Source organism: Sceloporus undulatus, chromosome 8 (assembly GCF_019175285.1).
Source record: "Sceloporus undulatus isolate JIND9_A2432 ecotype Alabama chromosome 8, SceUnd_v1.1, whole genome shotgun sequence".
Taxonomy (NCBI): Eukaryota; Metazoa; Chordata; class Lepidosauria; order Squamata; family Phrynosomatidae; genus Sceloporus; species Sceloporus undulatus.
Window position 1 is genome coordinate 24,502,842 of NC_056529.1, and position 12,175 is coordinate 24,515,016.

A 12,175-nucleotide genomic window follows, 5' to 3' on the forward strand; every position below is an offset into this window, starting at 1 on the left:
CACATACACACACTTACGCACACTTTCTTTCAGCTCGACTGACCTCTAATTCCAAATTTCCATCCGGCTGACCTGCAGTGTTTTCTATTAAGGAAACGACAACCAAAGACATTAATGACTCTCTTTTCTCTCCTTCTCCTCCTCATTCAAGGACATACAACTTGACTTTCCTGCATCCGTACTATCGACCGGAGGAAGGGGAGGAGAACCCATTCATCTGTTCATCCCACCGGGACAACGGCATGCAGAAATGCTCCAGCATCCCAATCCGGAAGGAGTACAAGGTGGAATGTACTTTGAGCATGGACTCTTACAACCCGAACTCGTATCCTCTGGACTTCAGCAGCCGCAACGGCTGCATAAACTGGAACCAGTATTACAACGTTTGCAGGACGGGCGACTATAACCCGCACAATGGAGCTATTAATTTTGATAATATTGGCTATGCTTGGATAGCTATTTTTCAGGTAAGTGCCCCTTTTCCAATTTCCTTCTTTCTTTCACGGGTGACCCAGAAGCAAGTCTGCTTGCGCAAGATAAGCAAGTCGAGTGTTTTTTCTAACTATTAGAGAGGAAAGTCGCCATTCGTGTTACTCTCACTTGTGACATTTCATATTTACAATGTTTAGAATAAGTATTGCCCGCAATGCATAGCTCTCCCAGCTCACCTGGGCAGGTGAGTGAGGAAGGTGAACCAAGAGATCAAGGCCGTTTGAAGTTTTGGCATCGCACTTTGAGCAGCTAGAAAAGATGTTTGGACTGGTTTTCTTTAACCAGGTTGCAGGAGTGGGGCAGAAAAGCAATAGCAATCTTAGTGTTGTTGGACATAAGAATTTTCTTTAGCTGGCTTAGAAGGAGGGCCTGAAGAGGGAGGAACTGGAATCGTGCCATTATTGGAGGCATGGGTTTCCTTTGCCCACTTAGAAGTTGGCATAAGGGGGATAAAGAAACTGCAATCTTCCTCTTGCTGGAGGCATGAGTTTCCTTTGCTTGCTATGAAGGGGATGTAGAAACTGGGATATTGATCTTGTTGGAGGAATGAGTTTCCTTTGCTTGCTTAGAAGGGAGAATGAAAGGTATCAAGAAACTGGAATCTTGCTTTTTGACACATGAGTTTCCTTTGCCTGCTTAGAAGTGGGCATGAGAAGGATGAAGAAACTGGGATCTTGGTCTTGTTGGAGGAATGAGTTTCTATTGTTTGCTTAGAAGGGGGCATGAAGAGGATGTAGAAACTGGAATACTGAAGCTGTGTGGGGCTGGAAGGGGTTTCTCTTTTCACCAACAAGATCACTATGAGGAACAGCTTAGGGCTCTGGGTATGTTTAACTTGGAGAAGAAAAGACAGAGAGATTAGATGTTTACCATCTTTAGATACCCAAAAGGATGTCATGTGGAAGATGGAGAGAGCTTGTGTTCTGTTGCTCTGGAAACTAGAACACAAATCAGTGCATTGATATTACAAGAAAAGAGAGTTCACCTAAATATTAGGAAGCATCTCTTGGCTTTAAGAATGGTTTGGCACTGGAACAGACTGGTGGAGTCTCCTTGGTTGGAAGTTGGATGGCCAGCTCTCAGGAGTTGTGTATTCCTGCATGGCAAGAGCTTCAACTAAGTGGCCCTTGAAGTCCTTTCCAACTCTTTGTTGTTGTTGTTGTTGTTGTTGTTGTTGTTGTGTGACCTGAAGTTGTTTCCGACTAATGGCGACCCAAAGTGAAACCTATCATCCATCTCTGTGATTCTAATATATACATGTACCTCGGTTAACAAACGTAATGACTTGTTGGATGCTCAGAGCAATGTGTGAAGTAACCAGTTCCTGTTCAAAGTTAGCATGCCAAGCCCTGGCTTAGATATGTGTGTATGTTGAGTGCCTTCAAGTCGTTCCAACTTATGGTAACCCTAAGGCAACCCTATCATGGGGTTTTCCTGGCAAGATTTGTTCAGAGGAGGATTTGCCATAGCTTTCCTCTGAGGCTGAGAGAGTGTGAGTCATCCAAAGTCTCCCAATGGGTTTCATGGCTGAGCAGGGAAGCGAACCTTGGCCTCCTCCAATGTTGTAGTCCAAGACTCAAAGCACTACGCCACACTGGCTCTACAGAAAGGTCTTTTGCTTCCTTTTTGCAAAAGCGTGAACCGATGTGAGAGGAGGAATACAGAGCTTGCAGGCCATGCCTCCTCCTCCTCATGGGAACGGACGTTGTTTTCTGGAGCCTTTTGTCTAAGAAGACATCTCCGTTGACAAGTTAATCAAGCCTTTCCCAAGAGGGGTCCCCTGCTTCAGATTTGTCACCGGCGCGACGGGATTCCTCTTCCCCCTTCCATACTGATAGCGTGAACATACCAGAGAGAGAGAGAGAGCTCCAGGCAGCCACGCCAAGCGCCACGGAGCGTGACCAGAATACCCCAGTCGACTTGTTCGCCTTCTCTCTTTCAATGAATTGGGGAGGGAGGGGAGATTACAGAAGAAGGTGGAACAAGAGGCGGAAAAGGGAACATGAAATACTGAGCATGACTAAAGGACTTGTCAGGGGCAACAGGAGTTCGCGGTGTTATCTTGATCACTCACTTCCACAGGGGAGAATGAGTCTCTCTACCTCGATTTACTCCTGTCGGAAGTAGACACAGGGGTGTCCCTAAGGGGGATAGGCAGGGGGTGAGGACGGCGTTGGGAGACACCTCAGAAAGGGGTGGAAACCCAGTGGGGCAAATGCTTCTGTCCACATCAAGACCCCCTTGCCAGCCGCCCTCAGCAAGACTGGCCCTCTCTGCCCAGGGCATCACTAAGGGGATGCAGGGGGTGCAGATTGCAACAGGTGACCATGAGAAGGGGGCTAAACAGCTGGTGGGGCAGTTGCTTCTTCCATCCATAGACTTCTTGGCAGACCCACTCAGCCAGACTGGGCATCTCTGCCCAGGGGCGTCACAAGGTGGGTTCAAGGGGTGCAGGCCACACTAGGTGACACCCCAAAGAAAGGTGGCACCATTGCTCCCCAGACATGTGCCTTTTGGCCAAGACCTTCTTGGCAGACCCACTCAGCCAAACTGGGCACCTCTGCCCAGGTCTGTCACTAAGGGAATGCAAACATTTATTTTAAAATCTTCTTTAAAACATCACATCTTTTCATTTTTTTTCATTTTAACCAAATGAAACGATCGACCTTAAAAATCATTAAGACTCTTCCTTTGACTATCATTATTCCCCAGTGATTCCCTTTCCTTCCTTCCTTCCTCTTGCAAACACAGGTAATCATTTCTGAACTACTTTAGTAGGGTTTTTCTTTCATGACTTCCCTGACTGCTTCCTTTTTTAATAGCCAGCATCTGGTTGTAATCTGGCATAAGGGTCATTCTTTGCAAGCTCAGCCTTCACCCTGGGATAACCTTCCCTCCACAGCACTGAAGACGCATGCCTTCCTTGTGAATATTTCCAGTTCAGCGCATGGCCAGCTGTTTGTTGGTGAGCTGGCCACCTTGGCCTTGGCAGAATGGCTCCTCTTGCCTTTATTGGCCTTTCTGGCTCTTGGTTCTCCATAGACAACCCTGTTCCACAGATTGTTCAAAGCCAGGCCAGATCCTCATGCACTGCTGTGCCATAATGTTTAATTCCTTTCGCCACATGCCATGATGCGGCAAATGCCTGTGGCTAATTAGCATGATAAATCAAGCCCTCATGAATATGTAATGAGGACTCGTTTATTATCCATTACTACAACCGCCATTTATTTTTCTGCCAGGACAGATGAAACTTGCATTTGGAGGTTGGGTTTTTGAGACTCTCTACTCAAGATCAGCCTTGAACTCCATCTGGTCAACACATTTCTGGGCCAGAGCTTGATCAAGTTACTTTTTGGGGGGTTACAGTTCCTGGAATATGGCAATGCCGGCCAGGGGATGCTGAATGTTGCAGTCCAAAAGAAGCCTTTACCAACTGTTGTCTGGGTTGTATCACTCCAGACTTACAGCTGCGGTTTCAAACAACCCACAAATAGTCAGCAAGCAATTCAGGGAAATGGGTTTTCCTTTTGTTCTTGTTGCTGTTGTGTGCTGTCAAGTCAGCTCTGACTTATTGTTATAGGATAGAGTCATAGCGGTCAAAAGTGGTGCCAGACTTTGCTTTTGCAATGTGGATACACCCCTAGTTTGCATAAACCCTAATCCAATGTTCGAACCACTGCACCACGGTGGCTCTCTGGGTTTTCCCTTCTTTTCCCTGAGATTATAGTCTTAATCCAAGGAAATCTGGGGTTCAAAGGTGAATATAGCAATGCCGCAACTCTGATAGGATGATCGGTTAAGCATCCTCCATCTTGCAAATTGCACAACCGGTGCCATATCTCGCTTTGCTTTGCCTCGGAGACAGTTCAGCCAAGTTTTGGAGACAGCGGAGAGCTGCCATTTTTGCCTGGACCAAGGACTGCAATTCTGCAAACATTAGCCATCCTTTGGAGAAAGAGACGACGTCTCGGTTATCGATGGAGGAATGATGCTTGGAACGGGGAGATAGCTTGGAATGAAGTCTTGTTTGTTGGCTTTACCCGAGAGCCCGCGTCCGTCAGATTTGCAAGAGGAACTTCAAAATCCGTCGCCGGCGGCAAAATTAGCCGCTTGACGCAGGATGAAGAAGGGACCTTTCCTCCCCGGCTGGATCTCATTAGCCAAATCAACATGCCCTCCAAAGGGCAACTAAAGTCACAGAGAAAAAGGCCTCCAGGAATTAGCGCACAGACAAGGATGACAATTATTTTGTGCCCTCTCCTGATCCCTTGCCTAGAGAAGAGCCTGGCCTAGAGAAGCATTGCAAACTCTTCCTGCAAGGGCCAACTGTCAGGAAGGGAAGCAAAGCTCAAACTGGAGCCGTCTGCAAAATGTTTGCCCAGTTTTTGCGTAAGAATCACACAAGCGATTCGGAAAGTGGGGCCACGCGCTAGAACCATTTCTTTTTGACGCTGTTTTTTCCTGCGTCTATTTGGATAAATCGATTCCACACAAGTGTGAACCAGATGCAGATCAATTTAAATTTGCCCTTCGGCTGACTGGAGCAGGTCCATTTTGAACTGAGTCCTTCGTGAATGTGAACCACAAGTTGGTTATTTTACAGGAAAAAATGCGATCAGGGCAAATGTAGCGTGAACCATGCTCCACTGCCGAACCAATCCATCAATTCGGATTGCAGACTGGTTTATTTGTAAATGGGAATGAGGCCTTGGCATGTTTTTTTTCAGAAGGGGGTTTGCCATGGCCTTCCTCTGAGGCTGAGAGAGTGTGACTTGCCCACAATCGGCCAATGTGGCCGAGCCAGTATTTGAACTCTGACTCCTAGTCCAACGCTCAAACCACTAGGCCATGCTAACTCTCTGGAGGACATTTGTAATAAATTCAGGATTATAACAGCACTTTGCATTCTGTTCCAAGAAGCAGTAAGGAAATGATCTGCAACTTAAAATGAGGAGTGAACCATTTCTGGCTGACTGAATCCATCTCTAGATGGAGGAGATTGAATGTTGGACTGCAACGTCCAGAATCCCCCATGTTGGTTGGGGATTCTGGGCGTCCTCCTCCAAAAGAAGGCCTTTCCCACCACCGCACCCCAATGGCCAGCCAAGGCTTTCTCTTGCCCCGAACTTCCCATGCCCTCGACCTTCCTTTGCCCCTCCAGGACCGCGTCTCCTCTCCTCTCTTCTATGCCATGCCTTGGTGATTGAGGCTGGCAGGGCCCTGCAGGAGGAGCTTGCCAATCTTCTTAATTGAATCTATGGGCTTTTCTCCCCCGCCAGCAGCCAGTTTTCGGTTTGCTGCGTAACTTGGCCTGAAATTTCTTTCTCGGTGCGGAATGAGAGGCAAAGCCCCTGGTCTGTTCTTTTCATCAACAACTGCTTAAAACAGTTTCATGTTGCATTAATGCGGACTTGGAACGGCAGCCTCTTTGGGTAGGTTGCGTGGAAGGAAAGGGGACTTGGAAGCTCCAAGCATGTAATAATCCTGAATGTATTATAGATGCCTCACCTTGAAGCCTGTGTCCAGTTCTGGGTATGACAATTCAGAAAGCCTTTTTTAAATAATCAATCTTGGGATACTATACTATATATACTATACTATTGAAATAATGCAGCTTGACAAGACCTCAAGTGCTGCATCTGCATCCGATGGGATCCTGGGTTTTGCCGTTTTGCAAGATCTTTAGCCTTCTCTGCCAAAGCATGATGGTGCCTCGACATAACTACAGATCCCAGGAATCTGTAGGATGGAGCCGTGCCAGTTATAACAGTGTCTTTATTTCTGCAGCGTACTTCAACCCCAAATTATACTTATAAATAAAAGCAACAGAGATAGCCGGTAAAAGCAGCCAAGTAGAATCTGACCTAACTCTGCTCTTTACCCTGCCATTAGGCAATAGATAGATAGATAGATAGATAGATAGATAGATAGATAGGAGAGAGAAAGAGAGAAGATAGATAGATAGATAGATAGATAGATAGATAGATACAGATGGGGGGAGAGAAAGATGGATGGATGGATGGACAGACCGACAGGAGAGAGAGAGAGAGAGAGAGAGAGTGCGTGCAGATAGATGGATGGATAGATAGACAGACAGATGGATGGATGGAGGGAGGAAGAGAGAAGAGAAAATGATGGACGAATGGATGGACAGACAGACAGACAAAGAGAGAGCATAGATAGATAGATAGATAGATAGATAGATAGATAGATAGATAGATAGATAGAGGACAGATGGATATATGAACAGAGAGAGAGAGAGATAGAAGAGACAGAGAGAGAGACAGAGAGAGCAGATAGATATAGATGATGGATGGATGGATGGGAGGTAAGCCAGGAGAATCCCACAAGAAGCAGAGCTCAGCCCTAACCCCAAAACAGAGCAGCATCTTTTCCAGATGAATCTGTGCCTCCTTTCAGCCTGTTGCTAATCACCAATAATTGGCTTTCCTAGTGTTCCATTCGAATGCTGCCGTTTGCCAAGCAAATGTTCAGAGGAGAGAGGCGCGTCCCCATATGCATACGGATCCCACGGCTCATTTTTCATCTCGGAGCACGAAAGGAGCGAACCACCTGTTTCGGCAGCTGTTCCGACACTGTCCTCCCCAAGAGCCCCATCTGAGGAAGGAATGAGGCAGAGGCATCGATGGAAAGGAAACCCTGGCAGAATCCCAAGGCGTGTGGCTTTCTTAGGGAGCTGGAGGAAAGATCTCTTGCAAGTGGGTGGGTAGCCCCCTGGTTGCTTGGGACGAGTGGGGTACTCATTTCTTATCCATTGGTCTATTTACTTTAAAAACTTGGACCCACCAGCATCCACGGCCTGTGTCTGGAAAGCTTACTTTGGAGACGACAACCTCCAGAATCCCCTGGAGAGTCAAGGAAGGCCCATTTGCAGCAGAGTGCCTTTCATCATCCTGGCTGCTTAACTATCCATGGAACAGAATTGAGAGAGAGAGAGAGAGAGACGTAGTTTCCCCATGCGCCGGGGAACGCTGGTGCTAATGAGTGACTCTTCATTTTTCCTTGCAAGTTTCTAACGCAGCTTGTTTCCTGCAATGTTAATTAAGTCCTCGGCTCCCTTTCTTCCAGGGCTAAAAAGGAGATTGAAAACACAAGTTCACCGCGTGATTTCGCTATTTAATTAAAGCCTCTTTTTCCTCCTTGTTCAAACATTTAACAGGAGCGGCAGGGAGGACGGTGGTGCCATTTTAATGCACACCTCCAGAGCACATTCGGCAGGCAACAGAAGAGAGAACCTCCTTTGCAGCCCAGTCTCTGTGCTTTGTGGAAACCAAGCCATAAAGTCAGGTGGAGAGACTATCCTATAGATAAATCCATGCATGTCGAAGGATGCTAGCATGGCGGGATACTCGGCTAGGCTTCTGCCAGGCATGCTGGCTTTCTCCATGAAGGTTGGTTTGGACATGGAGGAGCACTGGAGAAATGCAATGACTTCTTAGTTTTGCTGTGGAACATATACACCATCTTGAGTCCCTATATTGGGAGAAATAATAATAATAATAATAATAATAATAATAATAATAATAATAATAATAAAGTACAGTTGCCACTCCAAGTCCGTGAACTTGAAACCCACAGACTTGAAAATCCATGGAGGGGCAACCTCCATTAACCTTAATGGGGCACGCGCCCCATTCAAGCCTATGGGGTTTGAATAAGCATGAGATTTGGAACTTGCAGGGTGGGTGGGTCTGGAACGAATCCCCCACAAGTTCCAAGGGGCAACTGTAGTTCCAGATCTCTCTTCTTGAACGCTGGGTGCTGGCAAACGTTGCTACCATAGCATTGGCTTTATCAGTGTTCAAAGATGCAGCAGATGGGACTCAGCATCCCAGCCCTTTTGCTGGTGAGGTCCAGCATTGCCTCCCAGTCAAAGGTAGAATTGGGTCCCCAAGTGAATGCTACCCAAAATTATCACTTCAGCCAGTGATACAATCCAGATCCCTATCACTGGACATGAGTGCAAGTGCAGCATAGTGGTTTGAGCATTGGACTATGACTCTGGAGATCAGGATTGAGTTCTCCGCTCTACCATAGAAACCCACTGGGTCACCTTGAGCAAGTCACACTCTCTCAGCCTTAAGAGAAGACAATGGCAACCCCCCTCTGGACAAATCTTGCCCAGAAAACCCCATGATAGGGTCACCTTTAGGGTCGCCATAAGTCGGAAACGACTTGAAGGCACACAACAACAACAACAACAAGGAACCATGGATGTCTTCCAGTTGTGATTTACCAGGCAGCAGCTGCTGCAAGCAACAGGGATGTGTTCCCTTTCCTATTGGGATGCAGCCGACAAATGTTCCCATTCACCCTTTGCATGATTGCTCTCCAGTGCAAATTTTAACAGGGACCCTGCTTCTGCCTTTTGCAATGGAGACTGCTCATGGGAGGAGGCGCAAATATCAGTCTATTACTGCTTTCCAAAGGGAAACAGACCTTTGTAGCTTGCAGCAGCTGCTGCCCAATATGTGAAGACTGGGAGCATTGGGCTAGGAGAGACTATTTAGCTACATTACCAAGACATTTACGTAGCTACGTCACTTATAGAGAATCCCTGCCCTCATTTTAAAATTATTATTATTATATCATCTCCAACTTTGGCTGCGTCCTCCGAGATGCTGTCAGTGCAAAGCAAACCAAGCTGCTGAAGGAACTGTGGGCCTTTCCTGTAGTTAATAAAAACATGAAGCTCTCATTGCAATGAGTATCTAGCTGGGAAAAGGCTTTGCTGCTGAGTCTGCAGAAAACTTCAGCCAAACATGTGGCCAAAGTTTGATGCTCGTCTCCGTCTGCCTCTTCCCAGAGTCAGTGCCAACTTTGGACGGTCTGTTAGGCACTTTGTATCTTCATCCAGAGATGGCTGGGATATCCAATTAAATCATAGCAAGTAAGGATTTTCAGGAAGGTTTCTGGTTTGATAGATCAGAGAAGTGCCGCAGATGGCATTTGGAGGATGCCTTTGTGCACAGACTTGAAAGTATATGGAGGCCGCAGTATTAGAGGTTTTTGCAGACGTAAGAATTGTGGATTTGGTATATAGAGCAACAAGGCTTTCCAGTCCATTGGCACAGCTACCAATACGTTACAGGATATTCATGAATAGTGTAACTTCTCCAAATGCTGGTATTTTGTTTTCAAATGAACTGTGAGCCCATTGAACCCAGGGATGGGATGTGCCCTCTTTGGCTTTTGCATCAAGGTCTGCTTAGTAGGTTCCTATGACAATGGGCTTTTGTGGGTTAAAAGTTATATCTCTTAACTGTTATAATGGACTACAATTTCCAGCAAGGTTTATGGCCAAGGATTCCATGCATTTCCTTCTCAACTCTCTTCCTGATGGGAACTCTCAGATATTTTCCTTGTCCTTACCTTTATTTTTCTCTGCTCTTCTTCCTCTGCAGGTTATAACCCTGGAAGGATGGGTTGACATCATGTACTATGTCATGGATGCGCACTCTTTTTACAATTTTATATATTTTATACTACTTATAATAGTAAGTATGGGGGTGGGCTTGGAGAGGCGGGTGGGCCGTTGGATCCCATTAAAGTCAGCCATCAGACGCCTCTTAAATGGAAGACCTTCAGGCCAAATGGCTGCTGTCCCCATCGATGCATATTGGGGGGCTAGGAGACACCCCTATAATATCTGTCGGGGCAGAGTTGGGCTGCCGGCCATTGAGAAGCAAGTCCTAGTCCTACTGATTTGGCTCCAGCAAACTTACTTCAGAAGAATACATGTCCTATAACCCACCAAACATTGGCTTTATTGGTGAGGAGATTCTGCAAATTGCAAAAAGGAAAGTTGCCAAACTGTGTTTCAAGTTTGCAGCCAGATTGCAAAAGGGATTGAGTGAAATTATATTGAATTACAATCCTAACCTTAGTTTCGTTATCTTGGCTTCCAGAGTGAGTTTAGGCTTGATTTGGTCTAGGGCCCATTTGTTGGTCTTTTTAGCAGTCCACGGATTCCTTATCCATGGATTCAACCATCCATGGCTTGAAAATAGTAAAAAATGTACAAATTCCCAAAAGCAAACCTTGATTTTGCCATTTTATACTAGGGACATCATTTTAATTTGCCATTGTATTTGATGGGACTTGAGCATCCACAGATTTTGATACCCAAGGGGGTCCCGAAACCAAATCCCAGTGGATACTAAGGGCTCACTGAATATTGATAATGGTAATATATTTGTTCCTCCACATTTGCAGCAGTGACTTTTGTGGATTTGATTGTTCATGGATTTGATTAATATCTTCTCTCTAGGAATATCTGGGTCCTCCAGTGCGACTCTGTTGTCAACTTCTGCCAAAAGTCATGCTGGAGGACCTAAGGGTTCCTAGAGTGAACACTTCTCTAGGCATTTGTAGGTCTCCAGCACAATTTCATGCTCAACCTCTGGCAGATCTTGACCACAGAATTGCCCTGAAGGACCTAATGATTCCTAGAGAGAACACTTTCTACACTTGATCTTAGCCAAAAGGCCGAGAAGTCCTGCACCCTTGACCCCAAAGAATATGGAGGGTCCACTGTAATAATAATAATGATGAAAATAAGATGATGATGATGATGATGATGATGATGATGATGCATGAAGGTCTCGTCTATACATTCTCCTCATTTCCAGATTGAAATTGATGCGTCTTTCTTTTTAATCCCTTTCCGCCACCCCAAACCCGCAACAGGTTGGTTCTTTCTTCATGATTAACCTGTGCCTGGTTGTGATCGCAACACAGTTTTCCGAAACAAAGCAGCGGGAGAACCAGCTGATGCAAGAGCAGCGGGCCCGCTACCTCTCCAACGACAGCACAATCGCCAGCTTCTCCGAACCGGGGAGCTGCTATGAGGAACTCCTCAAGTACATCTGCCACATTTTCAGGAAAGTCAAGCGGCGGACGTTGCGGCTCTACAACCACTGGCAGAACAAGCGGAGGAAAAAGGTGGACCCCACCAGCGCGGCCCACAATGGCCAGGGGCACCGGAGCAAGAAGCGCATCACCTCCATCCATCACCTGATCCACCACCATCACCACCACCACCACCACCATTACCACCTCAGTAACGGCAGCCCGCAAGGGCCGCGCTCCAACCCGGAGATCTGCGACCTCAAACTCAGCGTCGTGAAACCCAGGAGCCAGCTCACCCTTCCGCCGCCATCGCCCAACCTCCGGAGCTCCATGGCGCCCGACTCGGAGTCGGTCCGTAGCATTTACCACACGGACTGCCACGTGGAAGGGGCCGGGGTGAAGTGCAAGTCTTCCAACATCCCGGCCGCCATTAAGTTCCCCAACAACACCAACATGAACTACCCGACCATCTTGCCTTCTCCTGTTGTTGGCAAAGGGAGTGTCACCCCGGCGTCCAAAGGGATGAAAATGGGAGGAAGCAGCGGATGCGTCACGCCGGTGGCCATGGTCAACAGTCCGGCACACATGAACGTGGATTCTTACGAAAAGCTCCACCATTTAGTTGGAGAACATGGTAAGGAGAGAACCGAGGTTGCATCTACACTGCAGAATCAGTGCACTCTGACACTGCTTTAACTGCCATGGCTCCATGCTATGTAATTTGGGGATTTGTAGATCGGTGAGATATTTAGCCTTCTGTGTTGGCAAGCTTTGGTGCCGCAACAAAGTACAAATCCCAGGAGTCCAT

At 46.8% G+C, this 12,175-nt stretch overlaps 1 protein-coding gene across 3 annotated transcripts in view; it reads left to right on the forward strand.

Annotated features, from left to right (window-relative positions):
• The window catches only part of CACNA1H (calcium voltage-gated channel subunit alpha1 H), a 137,585-nt gene that overhangs the window by 81,183 nt on the left and 44,227 nt on the right, over positions 1-12,175 (forward strand). For all 3 annotated transcript variants that reach the window (XM_042438556.1, XM_042438558.1, XM_042438557.1), the window contains exons 7-9: positions 152-467; positions 9,921-10,013; positions 11,206-12,001. In XM_042438556.1, coding sequence (XP_042294490.1) covers positions 152-467; positions 9,921-10,013; positions 11,206-12,001 — 1,205 coding nt within the window. The remainder of the gene's footprint in view (positions 1-151; positions 468-9,920; positions 10,014-11,205; positions 12,002-12,175) is intronic.